Genomic DNA, 25,218 nt, shown 5'->3' with positions numbered 1-25,218 from the left:
GGCCGAGATAAGAAAGATAGCATGAATGATATTAAGAACAAAAAGACCATCAAGGAGTATTAAGAACAAAAAGACCATCAAGGAGTATAATAACACAGATGTATTAAGTAAAAATATTAAAGAGAAACAAGCATTTGCTAGATGCAATGGCCAAACATGATAGAAGTTTAGAAAACCAAACAAACACCTCATGTGTGGCAATGGAAAAGAAGAGCTAGGTTAAAGAAATCAACCAAAAAAAAAAAACAAAAGCAGAATTAGAGAGGTTCATTAGCACCTTTAAAATCAAAGGGAGTGTGGACAACTCAATAGGAGGGAACTCTATCAAATCGGAGTTAATGCTATGAAATGCCTCACCTGCAGAAATAACATAAGAATGGTTAATAAATTCAGTGATACACATAACATCCACACACAATATTATCCAAAGCATAATGGTAGCAAAATGAAAAAAACAAACATGCCAGTTACCATAAATAATATACCTATGTATAAACAATGGTAGCTCAAAACATAGCTTGAACTACAAAAAACTATCTCTCTTGCAGTTTGAGATGTGTTCCCTTTTTTGGGATTTCGGTTGTATTTAACAAAGACCAGTAACATAGCCTTCAACTTGCCATGGTTGTCAATGTTTCTACTCAAGTCCTTTGAGCACTCCTTCCATGACCACAAGGAATATAAATTGATTTAGATGTGTAAATAGGCAGCCCCAAAGCAATTGAAATGGCGTTAATTTGTAGTAACCCAACAAGAACAATCCATCAACTTAAGATAATCCCTTTGGAGAGTAGGATCTCTGGTTAAACAGTTCATGAATAGGAGTCAAATACCCTGATTTAGCACAACACCATTCTCCAGAGTAGGGGCTGATTTTTCAAAACGAGTAGTTTCCACAAACGCACAAAGTTGAAACCTTACTGGTGAGTGTACTCTCCAACAATACTATGAGCCCGAGTTTTGTCTTTGTCTGAGGTAGATAAGGAGCTCTGTGTTCAAGTACCAAAATTGATGCAGCCCAATATGTGGCAGTCCCAAAATTTGCTCAACAACTGACCTGTCATGTGAAGATAAGCAGGTGGGGACATTCATTTTTTGAACAGGGTTCTATGTAGCTGAACCATTATTAGTTAAACTTTAGTTCAGGCTAGACCTATTGGGTAAGCAGTCAAGGCTGGTTTGTAAGGGTCGGTGTGCACTATGATTCCAATTGGTAGGTTGCGAGTGGAAGCCCAAGCAACTGGTTCTGTTTAATACACTCTTTTTTTTGAATGATCTGTTTGATATACTTTGCCTCTCTTGAATTAGAATAAGAGATATTACTACTCATATGAAATTTGTTTGTGTTCCGACAGCACTGGTTCGGATCACTTTTCCTTGTTCGTTTAAGTTGGACAATAAGTCCTTGATGTAATGCAGGCATAATTCAGGTATCATGCTTTGACCTGTATGATAAGCAGGTATGATGCTTTGACCTGGCTACTTCCATTTTGTACTTCCTGTATGATACGCCGGTATCATGCTTTGGAATGGATCGTAAAATCTTGCATTGTACAGGGTAAAACCTGAATTTTATAAGATATAACCCAGATTTTGTAAGCTAAAATCTGGATTGTTCATTTCAGGATTATAAAATAAGGGTTTTAGCTTACAAAGTCTAGGTTTTAGCTTGTAAACTGATGCAGGGGCGGGTAGCGGAAGTTTTAATATTCGGTAAAAGAGATGGATAAGGCTTTATAAGGAAAGGGTAGGTTTGTAGGATGGTCTTGTGGGGTTTGTTTAGTGCCTTAAACTAGGGAATTAAGGGACTATTTAGGGAACAAAGATGGACTGTGATGAGGCTTTAGGAAGGGACTAGTTTGTCTATTCTATGTACTGTTTGTTGGTTAAACTTATAGAGGGCTGCAAGAATTAAGAAAAGGAGGCTTTGGGTAATCGGTCAAAACATGGGTAATCTAATGCAGAAACAGGGGCTATTTTGGCAAGGATTTTAATATATTTAAGTCATTGCAGTGGGCTGAAAGGGGGTGGTATCCGGTTGACTTTTGTGGGGATACAAAGGAAATTTTGAGGACTAGCTTTTTGTGCACCAAGTACTGGGTTTTGCGAAAGGGCTTAAAGAATATTAAAGGGTTGTTTTGAGGCTGAGCAAATAATTAGAAAGTGGGTCTGCTTCAAGGTGGGGTTTGCAGCAATAAAAGAAAGAAGAAGAGAGGCTAGCATTCAAGGTTGTGTTGCTAAAAAACTAGGAGATTTCGGCAGGTATGTGGCTGCCTATTGATGGCGGTTTCAATGGCAGAACCTGAAGGTTGAAGCAGAGAAGGCTACTTCGATGGTGGTTTACCGTTGGTATTCTACTTCCATAGAATATATCCTACGTCTTTAAAGAACAGAACCCTAATCTTCAAAAAAAAAAAAAAACAACATTGGAAACAAAAAGATTCTTCAAGATAGTAGATTTCTGGAAAAAATTCATTTCATAGGAAGGAAAAAATTAAACTATTACGAGAACAAACACATTTCTTTGGCATGGAATTTCATAACTAAAAGCAAGAGGGATTGCACATTATGTAAAAAATTAAATCCTAACCCCATTCCAGTTGAGAGACGGGTCATCTCTTCTCTCATAAAAACCAATCTACTGAGATTGTTTACAAAACTCCCAAAATAAGATGAAAACCCCTAAAAAAACCCGTACATTCTGATGGAAAACCATGAATAAATAGGTAATTTAGCTAGGTTGGAAAGGAACGAGCAAAAAGAAAATACAAAGGAATTTTAGGGCTGAAAATCACCTAGGTCTTGGTATCTTTGGGATGTTAGAGAGATCAGACCCTTCACTTCTTCTCCAATATCCAAAACCCTAAACAAAGTTATCCTTATCTTCTTCAAGCCCTCCTTTCCACCCTTTGCAAAACCCTAAATAGAGATCCAAAAAACATATATTACAAGCAAACGAAATAGGGAGAAGAGGTGGAGGAACAAATGTGAAATACAGAGAAGAGGTGGAGGAAAAAGCAAACCAAATCACCTAGCTTTCTTCGAAGGAGAGTCTCGATTTCTTTTTTTGGTGAGTCTCGATTTCGTTACTAGCTAAGACGGTGAGAGAGGTGGAGGGAAAAAAGGAAGTTGTACCTAATCGGTGAAAGAAGTGGAGGGAAAAAGAGTTTCACGCGCGGGAAGGAAAATGGGGAATCGTGGATTTCTAGAGTTTTCCCCATTAATATATGCCAACGGTCAACAAATGCCGGGGTTTTACAATAAGCTTCACCGGCGGTTTCACTTATTACCGCCGGGGAATTGTACATTTTGCCGACGGCCATGACCGCCGGGAATAGCGTGGACAACATCACAAAAATGAGTTCGAGGTTAACGCGAGACCTCGGCGGTTTTTCTGTGACCGCCGGTGAAATATGGTCTTTGCCGACGTTTATTTGGACCGCCGGGAAATATCCGCCGGCAATAACCCTTTTTCTTGTAGTGTGAATGTGTAAAAAAAATGGCCTACCCCATCAAAACATGAGGTGTAAAACGGTGGGTCCCACTCCATACATGGGTTCGGTGTGCCCTACTCTATACATGGGCTCGGGTAGAGACTGTGGGACTTACCCCATGTACACCGGTGGGCCCCATTGTATACATAGGCTCAGGTGGAGATCATGGGATAGACTTACCCCATCAAAGCATGGGGCAAAATAGTGGGCTCCACATGATGGATGCTTTTGATTTGCCCTTGTGGGACCCAATCATGTGATTTGTCAAGGTAATACTCTACCCAATCAAATTTAACTTTTCTATCCATTTTAAATTTGGATATTATAATCAAGCTAAAGAAAAACATGTATTTTTGTTTCTATTGTGAAATATTCTTTTCAAGATTTCCTATGCAATTTGTGCATATCATACAATATAGTCAATTTTATTCCCTTGCAAATCTTTGTTTCCATCCATATGCAAAACTATCATCCATATGCAAAACTATGTTATTTCTCAATTTGAAAATACAATCAAATTTCAAATGCTTGAGTTTCCAATTGTACATGCACTATCATAAATGAATCATGTAATTAAATAACATAATATTTACAAAACATGCATAGAGAACATAAATGATCCATTTCATGTATTGTTACTAAATTCCTTTTATTTTCTAAAATTGAAATGCATTCAACATACTTAATCAAAGGTATATATCAATTACAACAAGATTTAATGCCTTATTACAAGATTCTACGTAATTATATAGTTTGCTTATATCATAACTTAATATCATAATGCAACTATAGGAAAAAGACATAATACACTAGTAGGGAAGGGTCTACCTGCCTCAATTTGCATTCCCTCCAAGATGATTCCGACGGCTCTGTGACAATTTCCAAAGTCCCGACTCCTTCCCTTCTTCGCCCTTGAATTAACAAGATCCTCCCCCAAACAACCTTTCCTCTCCCTCCCTCCCTCCTCTCTCTCTCTCTCTCTCTCTCTCTCTCTCTCTCTCTCTCTCTCTCTCTCTCTCTCTCTCCTCACAACCTCTTAATCTCTCTCCTCACAATCTCTTAATCTCTCTCAACAGAGCAAAGGTAAGGAGCATGGGGCGGCTGACTTCTTTAAATACGGACGAAGGAGGAGTCATGTGGCCCTCCTTCTCTCCTTAATGCAAGAAATAAGTGCTTTGCAAAACAGAAAATACATTCATTTCCCCCTTTTAATGCAAAACACAAGTCCCATTTTAAATCACAGGTTTTCTCTATTCAAACATGTGCCCCAAGGGAGAACTCAAAGCTCTTCTATAACATAGGCGCATCTATCTCCTCAAGTTGTTCTTGATAATTTAAGAGGCTGGGAGCCACACATGTCCATAGTTTTCACAAGGCTCCCATTTCACTCAAGAAGGTAAGTATCTATGGTAGTTTTCTATAATTAATGGCTTTATTTATGGAAGACCATTCCTTTTGCAATATGGAATTTAATTTTCCCTAAAACCTTGCCAGAGTAGCACCAAAGCTTGGATGTTTCCATGCTTGGAGACTCCATTAAAAAGAAAGCCCTCCTCTTCAATGGTTAATTAAGGTTCATCTTTCAAAACCTCCCCCTCTCTCTAATATTAATTGGTGATCCTCTCTTCCTATTAGCTACAACTCAACGAAAAGATGCACAACGTAGGCTAGAGATCTTGCAAACTTGTATCCATAATTCAATTTATATATAAGCTATTTTTTTATAATGACACCACCATACAAGCTTCTAAAAACTTATGTGCATCTTTTGATAAATACACCCCAAAACTTAACAATTTGGGGCCGGGTATGTGTGTGTGTGTGTGTGTGTGTGAGAGAGAGAGAGAGAGAGAGAGAGAGAGAGAGAGAGAGAGAGAGAGAGGCTAGTGCATATTGAGAAGGTGAAACAGCCTTTTAAAATTAACATTGGGAGCTATTGTATCTGAAATAAGAAGTAAAACATTCATCTTCACTTTCTTCGCTTCCGACCCTTTCCCAACTACCCTCATTTGAAATCTTGCTCTTTTTCTTGGAGGAAGGCCATCACCTTGCTATTCTTCTCCGTCACCTCATATGAAAAAGAATCAACTTTGTTCTCTCAGCCTGTCCTTCATTTGTATCATGATCTCTACTGCCCTTCACAAAGTTGTACAGAGATGTAGAGATTAGAGTGGTACATCAAGGGATAAAGATGTGGACCAAGATCTTCTCGATAAGGTAATAATGGAGGGAGATTCTCCAAATGTTGTGAAGTGGTTGAAGGAAATGCAGCTCATCCTTGGAGATTTGCAAGATGGATTGACGAGATATTGGGATTGAGTGGAGGGAACTGCAATCTCATTTCAGCATGTAAGAAGATAGACTAATAGCGAGGACGATAGACTAGCCATGGAGGGTACTTCTAGAGTGAAGTTGGAAGTCTTCGGTTTCCTTCCACCTTAATGAGGTTTAGTTGAGTGGTGCTTTGGTTGCCTGTTTTGCTTTGTTCTTCTTGATCACCTGGGGCTTCCCTGTGATTGTCTTCTCTTTTAATATTATTCATTGCCATTCAGAAGGAGAGAAAAAATGCACGCATTAGAATCCGACAAGCACCTGCAGCTTGAACAATAAACTTGGAAAATATGGTGAGAAGAGCCACGAGTAAGATAAAGAGACCATATACAAAGTACCAAATGACAATGTAAATAGAGCATGACCTCTAGGAGTACCGTGAGGCACGCCTATTACAGCATATATCTCTCACTCTTGAAAGATCTGGACCATCCTTTTTGACAGGCCTTGCGTTGGATTTCATGAAGCTCAAAAATCACGGCAATGGTGCAGTCATAAGTTCCAATAATAATATGTATTCTTTGTTGTTAAATGTGAACCTTTGCGTAGATTAGTTCTTTATCTCCATATTCAAGAAGGTAACGTACGTATTATTGGAAGTTGGAAAAAGCAATTGGCCTGATTTTTTAGCCTCAGGAAATCAAAAGAAAGACATGTGCATTGAACCATTCAGATTATTCATAGCTGGACGGGCGGAGCCAGGAATTTACATTTGTGGGGGTGGGGGTGCGGGGTGGGGGGGTAGTACTAATTTACACTTTGCCTGCATTGTCATTGGGAGGCGGAGCCAAGAATTTGCTTCGGTTAACTAAACACTAATTGTCTGAAAATTGTAATTTTCTCAAAAAAAATTTATTTTGGAATTTTTTTTCATGAAAAATAACTTTACCAAATGCTAAAAAACTACATAAAGGCTATGAAAAAAATTAGATAAAGTCCATGTAATCCGTTCGTCATAAGATAATATCAAAATGTTCTCTATATGTCTGTTCATCAGTTCTTAGCATCATGCACAAATTCCAGAAATAAATATAAATATTAATTGAAGATCTCAACAGAGATGCAGAAACTTGATGGAATATTTTCTCTCGAAAAATTTTTCTTTCCGCACTTTAGAGCAAAATAATATGATTACGGTTAATCTAGAGGAATCTCATCATAAATTGATGGTCCCTCTAAATAAAAATTGAACAAGGTCTGTTTAAGTTATTTTTTTTCATGGATTAAAAAGTAGGCAATTTTACAATTTTTTTCCTTTCCAAAATTTTCCACAAAATTCTAGCAATCCAAACAGGGGGCCTTAGGTTATTGATATTTGCACTACCATCAAAATATGGAAAAACCAAACCTGGGGCTTATGTTATTGATATTTGCACTACCATCAAAACATGGAAAAACCAAACATGAAACAACTGGTTTTATAGCATTGGTGATGCTTTTGGTAAATTCAAAGATACCCAGTTTTACAGCTAGAAGATAAAAAGGAACCTAAAAAGAAGATGAATAGAGGAGAGTTAAGAGGAGATGAGGTCTCTCCTGGATTTATACATAGCCCTACCTCATTTTGCCCTTTGAGAAGCTCTCTTTTGCACTATTTAAAATTAGCCACTGTGAACATGGGATTAGATGTTGAGAGTGTGAGAGAGATATTGAGATAGATAGAGATTGAGGGAGAGTGGGAAAGAAAGAGAGATTCTGATAGAGTGGGAGAAGCAAAGCATATAGTTGGAAGTAAATCCCAAAACAATTGCCGAGTATCTTTCCTCACGTTATTCTCTTTTGTCGACTTGCACAGAGAGAGTTATTAGATAAATACCAATAAGGGCATTGCCCCTCTTACAAAAAAATGGAAAAATTAAAGGAAGACAGAATCAAAATTTTTATGATTTTTAGGGCCGTATCACTTCGGAATTTAAACTAAAAAATCTGCCCCCGGGGGGGGGGGGGGGGGGGGCTGGGTGGTAGCCATCAAAAATTTCTGCACATATTAGAGATTCTGCAGATCATTGGTGGGGCCGTGGCCTCCTCCACGCTATATGTGGTTCCGCCTGGACCTACTATGCCCCAATGGATGCGTCTTTTTTTTTTTACAATGAGATCTGGCCCTGCTAAAGAACGGTGCAAAAACCCAAATGAAGAATGAGATTTTATATACAGATTTTATGCGGGGTAACCTTGATATTTGATACAATAGCAGTGCACTTTTTAAGAGTATGCTATCGGATCAAATATATATCAAGTGCGGTACTTTTATCGTACCACCCACACTCCACATAATTTCTCATGAAAATATTATAAAAAAGTTGAAGAAATAGTAATATAAAAGAAAATAAAATGGAAATTACAAAATGTAAGACTCATCACCTGTTTGATTGCATAACTGGCTGTCCCCATTGGCACATGTGCCTTTTTTTGTGTGGATGGGGTCTACTTTACGGAGCAAATTAGTCTTCAGCAGCCGGTTGGTTCCCAAACCCCAAACTAGGGTCACACTTTCTCTAGGTCCGAAGGGTATGTCCCTACTGAAGCCATGCAAGCACAGTGCAGAAGAAAAAGGGAAAGATTAAAAAAAAAGTGAAGAAATACTCAAATAAAAGGAAACAAAATGGAAAATAAAAAATATAAGAGATTGTGCACCTGTGTAAGGTCAATCATGAGATGGGTCAACCATCGATATCGACAAAACGCAAATTACGTTTTCTTTTCTGCCCACTCAACAAAAGCATGAGTGAAGAGGGACTTGGTATTCCAACCGTCTTCCCAATCCAATGCTTCAAACCATTCCTTTTCTGCTTTGAATGTTCGAATGCCAGGGCAGGAGGGGAGCTTCTTCAATTTTGGACATTTAGATATGGACATTTGTTGCAAGGCAGTGAAAGACAATCTCGGACTGCAAATGCTTCTTAATCTATTTAGTTGATGAAGATGAAGGTGGCGTAATCTTGGTAGTGCATTGCTGAGAAACGAGATGTTATCCCCCTCTTCTATAATTTCCACAATTTCGCTACAATCATCTATTCTAAGATACTCCAACTTATCTAGATGTTGTGCCAAGTTAGCAGAGAAGACACTACTCAACTGATTACAGGAACGTATAATAAATAATGCCAATTTTTGAAGGCTAAGGCTTCCATGTCCCATGATTAGCTTCTCCAAATTTGGCAAGCTGTCGAGGTACAGCAACTCAATATTATGTCCTACCTCTCCATGGTCAATAACACAATTTACTTGAGGACAATCAACAATCTCAAGCTTTCTTAAGGTCATTGAATCACCAACTATTTCAGAAATTCCTCTCGCAAGACCATTGCATTGTCCAATGCGTAACGCTTCTACATACTCTCCAATCATCTTACTTGTTTGAGTGAAATTGTTGTATCCATAAAGCTCCAAAATTTTATTATTATACATATTACCAAGTGGGATTTTTTTGAAAATTGCCCTATTGCCAAACACTAAATGAAATTTTCTCAGCCTCGACATTTGTTGTCGATTGAATGAATCTTGAGCAAGGGAATCAAGGTCATTTATTGTGATACTAAGTGAGTATATGTGATTTAAGTTTGCTAGCTCCCCTAAGTTACAACTAGTGCCTTCACTCACATCTTCTACACCTACTTCGCTTGCCCATTTTATAGGTGTCCCCATCATGATTAGTTCTTCTAGACTAGATAGAGCACATATTGTACCATGTGGAATTTTTTTCACACGATACAAATGTGATAGATCCAATCTCTTGAGATTAACCAATTCTCCAATGCCTTGAGGTAGTTCTCTAATGGCATTACATCTCTTGAGATCTAAAAATTGCAGTTGTTTTAGGTGTTCCAACGGTGGTATCTCTTTTAATTTGACACACCATCCTAAAATAAGTGCATGTAGGTTCACCAATGAAGACAAGGACGTTGGAAAAGATTCAATATCAGTGTGACTGAGATCAAGAACCCTAAGCCTTGGCATAAATTGAAAGAAGCTACTAGGGATGGTCCTTAAGTTATGGTTACTTTGGAGGAACAAGGTCACTAAAGTAGGGCAATTAGGACTAATTGAAAGCCCCTCTATTTCATTTTGCATCAATGAAACCCTCTCAACTCCTTCCCACATATTCCTCTTGGGTGCCTCCTTTAGACCAAGCGCAGCTCTCACCAGGAATTTTGCACTTTCATTTAATGATGATGACGTGATCCATAGGGCCAAGTCACGGATCAAATCGTGCATTTTGATCCGGGCAACTCCCCTAACAAACACTTCCTCCAAGAGACATGCATCCTTTAATCTTTCAAGGACATGATGCCCTTTATTTGATGCATCCTCCAAGTTATCAACATTGTCAACTAATCCTTCCATTGCCCAATATTCTACCAGCTCAGTTATATATATGAGATAATCTTCTGGATATAGTGCACAATACAAGAAACAATGTTTGATGTTGTCTTCTTCTAAGTAGTCATAACTAAGTTTCAAAGATCGAAAAACATTAGGCTCCATACCTTCAATTTCTGGGACCGCTGATTCCTTCAATGCCCTCCGTGCATTCAGCCATACCTCTTTGCTCGTCTTTCCTCGCATAGCTCTCCCTACCGTGATGATTGCAAGTGGCAAACCACCATACTCTTCCACAATCTTCACTGCTAGGGGTCGAATGTTTTGCAAAAGCACTACGTCGCCTACCTTCTCATGGAACAAATTCCAAGCTTCCTTGCTCCCAAGGGTTTTGACTTTAAGTTGCACATCAGCGTCCATCGCATTAGACACTCGAAGGAAACGAGTGCCCAATAGGATTTTGCATTTATTTTCCTTGGTTGGCTTTGGAATTCCGACATCATTCAAGCTAATTTCTTGACAAAGATCATCCAACATCAGCACATACCTCGTATTATTCAGTCTTGCAAAGATTTTCTTGCTTCTCGACTCTTGATCTTCGTCATTAGCAAAATGCATACCCAATCTGCTTCCAATGACTATTTGGATCTTTTCAAGATAATTATGATCCTTAGTCACAGTTACCCAAATCACCACATCAAAGTCATGGGTTCCAACAAGCCTATTGTTGAGAGTTTTCATGAGAGTTGTTTTCCCAACTCCCCCCATGCCATGCACACATAACATTGTCGTTCCCTCGTCATGTAAGCAACACCGTAACATTTCTTCATATGTCTCCTGACCAAGTGTTGTTGTTATAGGCATCATCAACCCCCTTGCGGGTGAAGGGCACACAGCGACCTCAACGAAATCGCCTTTTCCTTTGAGATCTACAACGATCTTGGTCTTTTTAATGGCCTTCTTCCCCAAACTGTATCGAGACGTCAAGTTGAAGCGCGATCTCATCCGGTCGAACTTTGAGTTAATGGAATTGACTTCAAATTCCATTTTGGCCACCTCTATGACCCAATTCCCTACTTCATTCTTGGGTCTCCACGATTGTCTCTGAGCTTCACGTATGCGTGCCTCAATGTCAAGTGACTTGCTCTTTAATTCTCTCATTTCTATGTTGAGATTCTCAACATGATGGCGGAGGTCCTTGAAATAACTCACGCGTTTTTCAATAGCATTGTATATAATTGGAATGAGAGCCACAACCTGGCCAGTAACTTGAGCACCAACCTGCATGGTTGATTTTAGTAAGGGTAGCTCCTCTTTAAACGTAAAAGAAGCTAAGAAACAACAGAGAAAGCTAGAAACACAGACAAGGAAGCTGGTATTGCAAACAACTCGTTCAGTCGATTGTACTGTGAATGAAAAGGGTAGCTCCTCTTTAAAGAAATAGAAGCTACCAAGCCACAGGGAAAGCCAGACAAAGCGACAAGGAAGCCGGTATACTCTCAACAAATTTGTTTGACGTAACTTTTCACTTATCTAAATGAAAAGCCAAGGGTCAATTAAAGTGGTTGCCCTAATGATTCTCCAATAATGATACAGAGTAATAATGATACAGAGTGGTACTTAATTTGTTTTTAATTTTTGCAAGCTCTGTATACCTCAGACAAAATCCCACGGAGTCTTATATGCACGTTATTTTAAAATTAAAATGTGTATTTGGAGTCAGGGCTAAAGTGGCTTTATAAATGGAGAAATTATAGGGAGATGATTTTTTCGCCCCCACTGTATGATAATGCCCCCCACTCTTTAGTGAACTTGGGGCAGACTTTAACACTTTTTGACGCCAAATCACGTTAAAAGGGGGGTGCTTTATCCTACATTGGGGTGATAAATCGCCCAATCTTTCTGATGAAATGGCATACAAATACCTAAAGGTGGTACGTCAGAAGTACCACCCTTGATATTTGATTCAACAGCAGCTTCTCAAAAAGAGAGGTGCTGTGTTGGATCAAATATCAAGGGTGAGATGGTGAGAACGTGTTAGTACCCTATTTCATCATATAGGTTATCCAAATAATAGAAAAGCAGCGAATATATAATTTCCCAGCTTCCAAAAATGCTTTGATATCCTATTTGCAAATGGGAAATGATAAATCCGCCCCGTTTCTTTACATGGGACAGCCAACTCCGTGCAAGATGCAATCATGCCCCTTGAATGCTTCTCACGTGAAGTAAATCAGCCCCTCTGCAGTCATAAATAAACCAGAGGTGGCTGTCCCTAGTTGAAAAAGGGGGCGGATATATTACTTGGGGCGGATATATCACTTACCTTTGCAAATAAGATTAACTTAAAATAATCCAATTTACCATTTGTTATAATTTATTTGCAAGTAAGACTAACTTAAAATATTTGGAAAGAAGACTAACTTAAAATAATCCCATTTACCATTTGTCATAATTTATTTGCAAATAAGAGTAACTTAAATAATCCGGTTTCCCATTTGCCATATTTTATTTGCAAATAAGACTAATTTACCTAGCTATGGCAACGCTTTGTCCTTCAACATGGAGGTCGAAGGTTCAATCCTAGATTACCTACAATAAAAAAAGGGAGATGATATCCCCCCCCCCTCCCCCTCCCTGCATGACGCTGAAGGACAGTATGTTTTTTGACGTCAAAGCATCTTATAAGGGGAGCGTGTGCGTAATGCAAGGTGGGTGAAAATAACATCGCCCTAAAAAAAGACTAACTTAAAATAGTCATGTTCCCCGGTCGCCATAATTTATTTGTAAATGAGATGACTAACTTAAAATAATCCCATTTACCATTTTTGATCATAATATATTTGCAAATGACTGACTTAAAATAATCCCGCTTCCATTTGCCATACTTTATTTGCAAATAAGGCTAACTTAACTAACTTAAAATAATCTGGTTACCCGGTCGCCATAATTTATTTGTAAAAAAGAATAACTTATAATAATTCCATTTACCATTGGTCATAATTTATTTGCAAATAAGATTAACTTAAAATAATCACATTTCCCGTTTGTTCCCGTTTGCCATATTTTATTTGTAAATAAGACTAACTTGCCCAGCACGATGGTCAAAGGCTTTGTTCTTCAACATGGAGTCGGAGGTTCGATCTATCCAAGATTACCTACCAAGAAAACAAGTAATTAACTTAAAATAATCCCATTTTCAATAATTTATTTGCAAAAACGACTAACATTTAAAATAGGGCGCTGCCATTTCCCCTGCCCCCCCCCCCCCTGCCTTGACGGCAGGCTAACGTTAGGATTTAACGTATGGGTCACTTTCCCACCATTTGACCGGTCTCTCTCTCTCTCTCTCTCTCTCTCTCCACACACACACAACAGGAACAGTTGGTGGGCCCAACAGAAACCGTTGGTGGAATGGTGGGCCCATCTTTGAACAACGTAGGCCCCGCCCATACCACACCATAGGATAATCCAAACCGTCCATTTGATGGGCCATAAATGTAAATAGGTTGCGTCCCAAAATATCATTTCCATAGGCTGATCCTAGCCCTACGATCTAAATAGAAACTACATCTTATGCAACCTCTATAGATTGTAGGGTTGTGATCATCCTACATCCTATCGAAATGATTTTTGGGGCACAACCTATTTACATTGTGGCCCATCAAATGAATGGTTTGGATCATTCTATGGAGCTGGTCGTAAAGTAACATTAAGGCATGTCCACAACATAGGACGATCCAAGCCGTCCATGGTTTGGATAATCCTATGGAGTTGGTCGTACAGTAACATTAAGGCCCAATTGTAGGCCCCATTGATATTTTTTCAAATTGAAGCATACAGTTCACAACATAGGATGATCCAAGCCGTCCATGGTTTGGATCATCCTATGGTGTGGTTCGTACAGTAACATTAAGGCCCAATTTAGGCCCCACCCATATTTTTGAAAATGAAGAGTACTGTCCAGAACATAGGTTGATCTGAGCCGTCCATTTGATGGGCAATAACATAAATGGGTTGTGCCCCCAAAAGGGTTGGCCCATCAAATGAATGGTTTGGATCATCCTGTGGTCGTACAGTAACATTAAGGCCCGTCCACAACATAGGATGATCCAAGCTGTCCATGGTTTGGATAATCCTATGGAGTTGGTTGTACACTAACATTAAGGCCCAATCGTACGCCCCACCGATATTTTTCAAATTGAAGCGTACCGTCTACAACATAGGATGATCCAAGCCGTCCATGGTTTGGATCATCCTATGGTGTGGTTTGTACCAATTTAGGCCCCACCCATATTTTTGAAAATGAAGTGTACCATCCAGACCATAGGATGATCCGAGCCGTCCATTTGATGGGCCACAATGTAAATAGGTTGTGCCCCAAAAATCATTTCCGTAGGATGATCACAACCCTACAATCTATAGAGGTTGCATAAGATGTAGTTTCTATTTAGATCGGAGGGCTAGGATCAGCCTATGGAAATAATATTTTGGGACGCAACCTATTTACGTTTATGGCCCATCAAATGGACGGTTTGGATTATCCTATGGTGTGGTTTGGGCGGGGCCTACGTTGTTCAAAGATGGGCCCACCATTCCATCAACTGTTTCTCTTGGGCCCCCCAATTGTTCCTGTCGTGTGTGTGTGTGTGGAGAGAGAGAGAGAGAGAGAGAGAGAGACCGGTCAAATGGTGGGAAAACGTTAGCCAGCCGTCAAGGAGGGCGGGGGAGGAGGAATATCAGCGCCCTAAAAATATCATGTACCATAATTTATAAGGAAATTAAAACTAGCTACCTTTAAATAATCCTATTTCCCATTTGCCATAATCTATTGAAAATATGAGTCGCTTAAAATAAACCCATTTCCCTTAATTTATTGCAAATATGTAGGTTTGCAACTCATTCGCCGCGGGGGGGGGGGGGGGGTCCGGTTTTCTGTAACCCTACTACGCTACTTGAGAAACTATTTTTGGTCAGTTGAGGTAGTCTTTATGGGAAATCCTGATATTCATAAACCCGACCCTACCAGGATAGTTTCTCGGATTGGGTTTTTAAAGTTTAGCTTACCATTGTGATTAATTTCAAAGATTGTAGGACACAAAAAATCTTCAAACCAAAATCTCTAAATTTAAGTTGTGAAGTGCAAAATTTTAAGGAAACTGCTTTTTTACATCACAAACATGATCATCTCAGTGAAAACAATTATATCAATATACTTGAAAATAATTTGGCATGTTCTTTTACAGAAATTTAAGAAAAAACATAGCACACCTATAAGAGGCAGGTCAGGTTTGGATTTCGCGTTTTCTTTTTTCGTTAAATATTACTCGGTCCGAGATTGGGTCAGGTACCAAAGCCCATGTTTTCAAAACCTAACCCACGATAGTTTGGGGTCAGGTCGATGTGGGTCGGGTAAAACATGACCCAAGTTGCAACCTTACAAATAAGGCTAGCATAAAGTAAGGGAAATGTTATCAGTACTACTGTATTTTGATGATCACACTCCTCACTTTATTAAAAGTACGGTGTGGCCCGCACCATAGGATGATCCAAACTGTCCATTAGATGAGCCAGAGCCTAAATAGGTTGATCACCAAAAATTATTTCCATAGGTTGATCTTGACCCTCCGATCTGTAGAAGGACTGATTGGTAGAGAGTTGTACAAATCGGAGGGTTAGGATCAACCTATGGAAATAATTTTTGGGGCACAACCTATTTAGGCTGTGGCCCATCTAATGGACGGTTTTGATCATCCTATGGTGCGAGCCATAGCGTACTCGTAATAAAGTGAGGAGTGCGATCACCAAAATACAATCGTGCTGATAACATTTCACTAAAATAATCCCATTTATAATAATTTATTTGTAAATAAGATGAAAACCCCAAATCGTAAATACATCTTTAGTAGAGGGGTATTTTCATCTTTACCCACAAAATATGTAGGGAAATGATAAATGTGCCCATTTTCATCACTTGGGACACCCAGCTGTATTGTACGTGGCGATCAGGGCCCTCATTCCTTCAAATGTGAAGTACATCAGCACCTTTGCAGTCATAGATACAGGTGTCCCAAGTAATGAAAAGGGGCGCATTATGACTTTTACGGATTAGTATAAGGGAAATGATATTTTCACCCCCTGCAGTGTGCATTCGCCCCCCTTATAATGAGAACAATGACGCTTTTTGACGTCAAATCACGTTAACAGGGGGGGCGACTGCACACTGCAGGGGGGTGAAAATATCATCACCCTTAGTATAAATACGAATTAGAGGCTGCTTTTCTATCAGCAGCCCTAAACCAAAGTGGAGAAAACGTCCAAAGTGGAGAAATCATTCCTAATGGAGAAAAACCCTAGGGAAAGGATCTTGAGACCTCTGGAGATCGGATACAAGGTAAATAACGAGTTAAGAGTGATACATTAGTGATTATTGAAGCTCATCTATGGTTTTTACCCTAATTAGGGTTTTCTTTGAGGGTTCTTTTTCATTTTTCACAATCAGCGAGCCTCTTCAATCCCTTGGAAGCATCTTCTCGCAAGCTTTCCAACGGATCCAACCATGCTGGATTTCTACGAGAAACGAAGAAGTTATAAACATTGAAAGATTGATAAAAATAGCGTAAAAATCACCCCAAAAATGAAAAACCCCGCAAATTGATTCAGAAGCCTGGATGGGCACCCGAACCACCTTTTGGCGCCCGAAGAGAAACCCTCGTGCACCCGACTAGCCGTGCCTCAAAATTTAGAAAATTTCATGCTCTCTGGTTCCGAGAGCCCTGTTGGGCTCGAACGTCTGAAGGAGGTAGTCAGACGCCCGAACCCAGTGACTCGGGCGTCCGGACCGTACTGTTCGGGCATTCGAACCAACAGATTTTTTGAGGGTTTATGTTTTGGCATTGGGGTGATCCAACCTTCAATCTAGCATCCGAATCCCCTTAAATGGAAATTTTTAGACACTGTTTTACTGAGAATCTGTTCCATGAATACCTGATTCAACTCAATTATAAGCAAACCTTTTTTAAAGTATTTTAAATTACCTAGTAAAATTAGACGAAACTTATTGACACCGTATGTGCCGTTGACTGTATGTAACTGAGAAATAACTGTGAGACAAACATTGAATCCCTAATCGAGGTGACTAATAAGGGATTACTTTCATGGGTTGTTTCCAAACCTCTTGATACTTATTGTACTGATTGTTTATAGGATTCTGTATGTAAGCAATGATATTCATGCCTATTCGATTATCGATTTCTAAAATCTATTGACTCTTTTGACTTGGCCATCATGGTTCCACCTAGTGAGGCTATACTCCTCTTTGCATTGAACAACTAGTTTTGTACGGCACTATGTACACTTAGTTATGATAAACTCATTGAATATCGTTCTAACATATGATTGACAATTGATCTATTTGATGATTGACATCCCTTGGGTGGCCTAAATTTATTTTTGGACCCCGTCAATGGGGCATGCATAATACATTGGTAATACTGAGCAATTATAAACAATCATAATGGCCAATTCTGGACCCAATCAGTAAGGAATGTATAATTCACTGACCTTGCCGACAACTATTTTCTGAATAATAGACTAAACTTGGGAGACTAAACTTGGGAGCCTGAGATGTACTGATTTCTATTATTGACATTTGTATTGAATTATCTTCTGATCCTTGATTCTGATGATGAACCTTATGATACCTATATAGGACCTTGTCTACTCACTACATGAAAAAAGGTTTTCCCCGGCGTTCTAGAACGCCGCTAAAATATGGCCTATCCGCTGGTGATAACTTTAAATGGAATTTTGTGCCGGCGGTTTAAGAACGCCGGGGAAAAGGCTTAACTAAGTGCCGGCGGTGAATAACCGCCGGTAATAGTTTTATCCGGTTCGGATTTAATTCTTTTGAAGAGGGTTATTGTTCTTCATTCCCTTCATGAGTACATATATACCTGATAACAAATTATCGTTTAACACATTATCCACATCAAAGACAAGTAGAACTACACATCCAATAACAACACTTATCTTTCTTATGTTCATCCCTCCATGTAACCCTGCGTCCCACAAGTCTTATTCGATTTTAAGTTCTCCACATACTCTTCCTCGAGTTGGTACTAGTTAAGCCAAAATTCGTTTTAGTTGCCAACTTAATATTCAAATCATTAACAACAAAGTAAAAAATGAAAAGAAGGGGAGTTTATAGTCACATAAATACATGAGTATCTGACTTTGAATAGGGAACAAACTGAAAAATTATTGTTGTTGATTAGATTTAGAATGGAAAATATTCAAAGTTCATATCTCGTAGGAAATGCATATCGTCTCCCCTTCATTTAAGAATAGCTTAGCGACCTCAATGCCAACCTGCGATGAGCAAAATAGCACTGTTAACCTCACAAATTTAAAATGGTAAATCATAACACGCAGCAGTGAATAAGGATATGCAAATAAAAATCATATCCATGAAATTTTAAGGAAAACTTAAAGGACAATAAACGAAAGGAATATATAGGACAAAATTTCTTGTAACCATATTATATTTCTAAAAACAAAGCCTGCCACTCAAAACAGCATGAACATCATTCGTCATGATACAATGAGAGTAAAAATACAAAAAAATACAAAAATCAACTCAAGTATTAAATTAAGCCAAAGAAATGACAGGTAATAAGATTTTTTTTCATCTTACGACAGGTAATAAGATTATAAGCTAACACAGTGCTTACGAAGGAAAACAAAACACAAAAAAACAGATCATGCATTTATTATGTTTCATTTCTTACTTGTAAAATACGATCCACATATGTTGGTGGTGACGAATTACATCTGTCACAGCAGCAAACAAATCGATATTTTTCCCACAATTCTGACTGCCTTATCGCCTGTAAATATAAATAGGAACTCACAAAAGATAAGCAATCATGAAATAAACTGAAGTAAAACTAATCATGCTACTGAAAAATGTAGCAGGATATCTTAGCAAACAACATCAATGGTCATGCTAGAGTGTACATCGACAAAGATCGAAAAACCTTTCTAAGAGATATTTTTTCTTGAAATGGTAATCAGATTTTATTGAAGAAAGCAAAAGAAAATAGCAATACAAAAATTATATGGGGGGCAGAGATTTCCCCTCAAATAATCCCTCTGATCTCTAATCATCCCATCTTTACCGGACAAACACAGGTTTCCAACAGAAGCATAATCAAAATTCAGCTTGGGAATGTTGGAACCAGAGGGTTTCCATCTCACTTTCATTTTGCCTTTAAACACTATAAAAAATTATCACCAACCATTTCCGATATAGATCTTGAACCAAACATCCCTTGAACCCCTCCCTCGTTATGGCCCACTAAAAATAGTACTTTTGATTCCACTAAATACCTTACTATTAGTGGATCTCTTGTTATAAAAAATTCTTCGGTTTCTATCCGCCAAATCATCCAAATGACCACAAAGGATTAATTGACCAAAGATTATGGCCTTTCGCACTCAATTGCCTAGTCCACAGGCAATCCAAGAGGTCCATATCATATTGAAGGAAAACCCAATGAAACCGAAACTCATGCCACTCAATACTCACAAACTCAATTTGAATGAATCGGTGGTTGGAAGACTCTTCTTCCTTCAATCAAAGGTCACACAGGTTTCCCAATTCGAAACTCCTCTTTAATGGATATAGAGTGCTAATTTTTTGGTGCACAACTGTCCAACAAAATCTTTGGACCTTGGGCAGCACACAAGACTTCCAAATTTTCATCCATCTAAAAGATGGATGCTCCCCCTTCACCAAAACATTGAAACCGGCCAGATTAAGAAAATCCCATTAGGAAACGAGCTCCAAGTCTACAAATCAAAAATAGTAGAAAAGATGACAGAAAAGAGAACAAGCATAAACTAGGAATCAACGCTCTCTAGGAGGAAAATAGTCAAGCACACCGTCGACTCTAGCTACACCCAAACGAGCGAGTAGATCCACATCGTAGTTGGCTAATCGCCAAACATGTCGAAACTCAATCGAGTGTCCCTCCGATACACCCAAGATCTACTCAAAAGCATTTGTAAACCTCTAATGGTAATTATTGTCACCTCTGATCAACTTGATAACATTGAGGGAATCTCCCTCAGTGATAATATGACACAATTGATCGTGCTCCAACAGCCTAACTCCATGAAGTAGCTCTTGAACCTCTTATCACACCTAGAGGTCCTGGATATTTACAAATTGTCTCTCTTTCGGCATTTTTTAACAAATTGCCAATCCCCGCCCGACCTAGGTTACCAAGACGAGAGCCATCAAAGTTCAATTTCAGTGTCGACGCATGTATTTTGCAACTAGTGGCCTACATGATAGTCCTAGTTGGGTGTTGCATATGTATGAATCTGAGTCAACACTCAACCCACTATTTTTGTTAGCTTCTTCAAATGTCTACCCAATCTAACATGGTATACACATCAGCTGTGTTGCCCCTGAAATAAGACTTTCATTAAGTTTGTGGTAAGATAATGAACAAACTCCCAAGAACAATATTTCAAGAGGAAGATGGGTAGCAAGGAGTAACAAAATATGCAAGTCTTATTGAAAAAAATCAAGAGTTACCATATAAGTCCAGATTAACTACTTATAGAAGTAAAAGAAAAACTAATTACAAACTCCTAGCATCTATATGTACCCATATCCTAGTGCATCAAATTCAAAATTCTACAAACTACCAGACTGTAATCATACTGTATTGCATAAAGATAGGTAAGAAATGGCAATGTACCTTAGGCTGCAACAAGTCAGCGTATGCAACACACACCTCTTCCCCTTTCTTAATCGACTTTATACTTCGTATCATGACTTTCGGCCCATATTTACATGATCCTGCCTTAGATCGATAAAAAGACAAAAAAAACCAATTACATTCCAACTGTGAAATTAACCGCTTTCAGAAACTTTACGAATCCGTTCCATAACTACAAGAATATCACTTTCAGTCAATGTAGTACAACAGAACCGAAACCATCCAGGTTCAATACAGTGACAAGCCGATCCCGGAGTAACATTGATTTTAGCTACATTCAACAGCTTATCCCACAGCTCAAGCTCCCCCTTCTCACTATAAGAGCGAATGAACTTGCTCATATCTGCCCAACAGTAAAAGCCTCCATTACTCTCTGCGCACTTGATGCCTAACTGCTTCAACCCATCCACAAACAGGGAATACATTTTCCGTAACCTGCCCCTGGTTTCACGAATAAGTCCACATATGAATTCTGTATCAGAAAGCATAGAGATTAGCAAATGTTGTGTAGGAGCTGATATGGAGGAGAACCTTGCTAGCCTCGTAGCCGCAGCCACAACGTTTTCATTGTAAGAATAGATGGCTCCCACTCTAGAGCTGAAATTTTCTTTCACAAAGATGGTTTTTAACAGGTTGCATGATTCTTTTTTTTTTTTTTCTGTCTGACAGTCACAAAAAAAAGTAAAAGAAGACATAGATGACCCTACATATAAGCTAAGGAACAGGAAAGTGAGACCCAAAAACAGAGGACTTGACACTCCCTCCTTAGGTTTATGTGTTGGTGATAGAGCCTGCTCATGACGAAGATGGTAATTTACAACTTGCAACAACTCACATGTCCAATATATAACCATATTCATTAAGCTCCAAGGAAACTTCTCACCTTCATTCACATAATGCAACCAATGTTATGAACAAGCCTATCAATCAGCAATGATGATTTGGAAGAAAAAGAGGGTGGAGTGGAGGACTGAGATCCAAAAAGAGGGTGGAGTGGAGGACTGAGATATTTTTAGCCACTTCACCATTATCTCCACTTGTAATAACAGGTACTCTCAGTTCATCCAATTGCCAAATTTGCAAATGAGATGAAAAACAGTTCTCTCAATCATCTTAGTTGACAATTTAGGAGCAAACCCATACCAAATAAACTTTATAGAACAATTGAGCATCACCCAATTTGTGAATTGGGATGCCCATAAGGTGTTGAGGTTCTAAATTCTCAAAATAAACTGAATGATGTAAATATTCTCACTGCTTAAGAATTGAGCTCACCTTTGTTGGATTTCACTTCAGGAGATAATGGCACCATCGATGGCCAAGGGGCTATGTGGTGGCAGAAATTCAAAAGTAACAAGCTGAAATATACACGCGGGTACCTAATCGAAATCATGTATTCTGGATCAGATTCTGATATCTGATCTTACTCTGGTTAACTCCCCATCGTGGAATGTTCATCCTGTTTACAACAGGTTTATTCTTCTCCTTCCACAATAATTTGATATTTATGAATGCCATTTTACTCATCTGCATCTTTCAATGAAGAAGCCATCTAAATCAAACCAGATTCATGTCAATTTGACACAATCTCTACCTCTTAGAAGAGAAGACAACTGCTCTAGATTGATCATTTCAGAAAAGATCGTTTTATTTGTTTCAAGTTTGTCTCCATGTGCTGATTAAGTTTGATAGTTGCAGCAATGTCATTGTCAAAGGAATCACTATTATTGCCCCACTTAGATCTCCAAATACTGATGGAATTAATCCAGGTTTGTCTAGTCCCTGAACTTCTAATTTTCAATCTAATGAATGTGATTAAAATGAGTAAAAGACACAGACTCATTCGGAGTGGTGCAATGCGCTGTGAACTTCAAATCTGTGAAGGCAACATAGCTAAACTGATAGATTCCACTAGTAGCGAAGTACGAAGAAATAAAATAAACAGATATGACTAGAACCACTAAACAAGAGTAAACCATTCTTGTGTTCATGATCTGATTGTGTTTTCTGCCTTAATGTCAGATTCCTGCACCAATGTACGAATTGAAGACTGTTATATAGTTTCTGGGGATGACTGTGTTGCCATAAAAAGTGGCTGGGATGAATATGGGATTGCCGTTGGGATACCGACCCAACATGTGATCATCAGGAGGCTCACCTGCATTTCACCCACCAGTGCCGTCATTGCTCTCGGCAGTGAGATGTCAGGTGGAATCATAGGACTGCCCACCATAACCTGTTAGCTGATGGGACTGCCCACCATAACCTGTTAGCTGATGGGCAATGGAGAAAAATATTTTCTGCAGATTCCTCCTTCCGGTTTGCCTACCAAAATCCTTTCTATTTCAACACATCCAATTTGTATACCTTCTCTAAGACTGTCAGCCAAACAAAATACTGCAGATTAAATTTGATGATTGACTTCCACACCAATCTCCAAAAACAAAAAGCCACTGTCTCACCGAGGATGGTAAAGAAGGATCTCAGAGAATGGTCACTTTTGGGCTTCGACAGTTCGCACCTTACTATCTGCATTGACAATTGATGGGCCAAAGCCCTCCAACAATAATAAGTAATTGGGGGACACTGTTTGACTCTTGACTCATTAAGAATTCTACAAAACAGCGAGCCCCAAACCACTCTTCCGCACTCTATTTTAATGGATGGACACGTCCACCTCCCTATCCTTGCAGCTAACAAGATTGAAGAGATTTACGAATGCATGGCGCAAAGGAACTTCTCCTAACCAAAGATGTCACAACAAGGATGGGAATGTAGGATCTCACAAAAAGTCACTTTGGGTTTTGCCAGTCTACACCCTACTATCTGAATTGACAATCAATGGGGTGATTTCCTCCAACGGGTAAGTAACTAGAGGACTCTATTGTCCTCTGAATCTTTAAGAATTCGACTAATCTAAATCTAACACTGCGAAAAAGCTCCTTCATAACTTGGCCCTCTTGCTGCCATGCTCCCTACACTTTATTATAATCTAAACTCATGACACCTCCCAACCTCCCCAACACATCTCATTTTTTGCTACAATAACTTTCATCCACTGCCATGCTCATGACACTGTTATTATCATGATATATATCAATGTGGGGGCGAGGGAGGCAACTAATATCAAATAAAAGCTCATGAAGCAATACAACTTCATTGTAAGCAAAAGACATGGCATCGGAATTGACTTCAATACTAGGTTTACCCATAATGGATTTTCTTTTTGCTCTTCCCCAAGATGAGAGAGTGTTAGTGTACGTAGGAAGGTTATTTTTGTCTTTTATGTCATGCAAGATATTGTTGTTGTTATTTTTGTCTATTTAACATATCAAATGATATAAACAAACAAGAAGAATGTCGGTTTCAGAATTTTAGCATCAATAAACAACTAAATGGCAAACTTTCCCTGCAAAATGCTCTAATTATTATCCCATTAAGAAAATATGATCATAACCACAATCAAACTAACTAAAATATTGCACGTGACTATGCACACCTTTTGCAGGATATTGTAGTTCTTCAGTACCAACATTCTTCTTGGTAGTAGCCGGTCCAATCCGCATCTACCTTGTAGAACATTACATCCCATTCATTTCAGTCATGGCACGCAAGCTCTACAACGAACTCCTGAAAAAAATAATGTGTGAATAAATAAAAAGAAGAAGACAAATAAGGCAATATTACATACAAAATTGATTGAATTGTACCTTCTCGAGCTTGTCCACATTTGTTGTTCAGTAATTAGGTATCTACTCAAAACCACCAAAGCCTCAAAGTTAAACAGTAACACCATAGCAATAAAATAGGCAAACGAGCAATATAATGCGCACAAGTTTTAATTCTAGATAAAGTAAGAGACCCATTATACGAAGAAGATATACAAAAGTCCATAAACGAGGAAACTTTACAAACTCAAAATGTCTATTACAATGCAACAAAAGGTATATAGTCCGAAAATCAACTATGAAACTGAAAAACAATCAAAACATATAGTAGAGGTCGGCCTCAAGCAGTATGAGCTGGTCTAATCTGCAAGAAGAAATCAAACAAAAAAATATTAAAATAAATTAGAAACACCAAGTTAATAGCAGCAAAAATAAGGAGTGGTAAAATTTTCATTGGTCATTTACTTACAAGAAAGGACTGCCAGGCGACTGGTGCTCCTGCTGCATCTCCAATAGTCTTGAGGTATAGGGATGGCTTTAGCAAAGGTTCCTCCGGCTCAAATACGACATCGATTTGGACCACGGAGTATCCAAGTCCAATCGGCAAAT

The 25,218-nt window shown here is 38.8% G+C and overlaps 2 protein-coding genes and 1 long non-coding RNA gene across 4 annotated transcripts in view; all 3 read right to left on the bottom strand.

Moving 5' to 3' along the window:
• Nucleotides 1-3,167, bottom strand: part of LOC143856912 (uncharacterized) — a 34,692-nt gene extending 31,525 nt beyond the window's left edge. The window contains exons 1-3 of the long non-coding RNA XR_013238429.1: nt 3,032-3,167; nt 2,796-2,919; nt 278-357 (exon numbers count right to left, since the gene is read on the bottom strand). This is a non-coding gene — a long non-coding RNA (uncharacterized LOC143856912). The remainder of the gene's footprint in view (nt 1-277; nt 358-2,795; nt 2,920-3,031) is intronic.
• Nucleotides 3,168-8,516: 5,349 nt separating this feature from the next.
• LOC143857081 (disease resistance protein RPS2-like) lies at nt 8,517-11,435 on the bottom strand. The gene has a single exon (XM_077367354.1). The coding sequence runs from the start codon at nt 11,433-11,435 to the stop codon at nt 8,517-8,519; it is 2,919 nt and encodes a 972-aa protein (XP_077223469.1).
• A 6,773-nt stretch (nt 11,436-18,208) lies between these two features.
• On the bottom strand, nt 18,209-24,460 carry LOC143856910 (protein SET DOMAIN GROUP 41-like). Of its 2 annotated transcripts, none has more exons than XR_013238427.1 (3): nt 24,441-24,460; nt 18,938-19,036; nt 18,209-18,518 (listed from the first exon to the last, which is right to left on the bottom strand). XR_013238427.1 is itself a non-coding variant. In XM_077367162.1 (3 exons), exons 1-3 carry the CDS (start codon nt 20,993-20,995, stop codon nt 18,450-18,452), a joined length of 243 nt encoding a protein of 80 aa, XP_077223277.1. In that variant the 5' UTR covers nt 20,996-21,040; the 3' UTR covers nt 18,209-18,449. The 2 variants fall into 2 exon arrangements, 1 of the variants encoding a protein (XP_077223277.1); XM_077367162.1 differs by lacking the exon at nt 24,441-24,460 and adding an exon at nt 20,921-21,040.
• Nucleotides 24,461-25,218: the final 758 nt, after the last annotated feature.

This window comes from Tasmannia lanceolata, unplaced genomic scaffold (assembly GCF_043159265.1).
Source record: "Tasmannia lanceolata isolate RefF3 unplaced genomic scaffold, GAP_Taslan_0.1 ptg000024l, whole genome shotgun sequence".
NCBI classification, from domain to species: domain Eukaryota; kingdom Viridiplantae; phylum Streptophyta; class Magnoliopsida; order Canellales; family Winteraceae; genus Tasmannia; species Tasmannia lanceolata.
This window is presented reverse-complemented; position numbering and strand designations above follow the sequence as displayed.

Coding starts and splice junctions, on each gene's coding strand:
- LOC143857081 (XM_077367354.1), bottom strand. CDS start 11,435: ATGCAGGTTGGTGCTCAAGTTACTGGCCAGGTTGTGGCTCTCATTCCA.
- LOC143856910 (XM_077367162.1), bottom strand. CDS start 20,995: ATGATACGAAGTATAAAGTCGATTAAGAAAGGGGAAGAGGTGTGTGTT. Junction 19,037..20,920: donor CTGACTTGTTGCAGCCTAAG/GTACATTGCCAT, acceptor TTATATTTACAG/GCGATAAGGCAGTCAGAATT. Junction 18,519..18,937: donor ATGTGGATCGTATTTTACAA/GTAAGAAATGAA, acceptor TGCTCATCGCAG/GTTGGCATTGAGGTCGCTAA.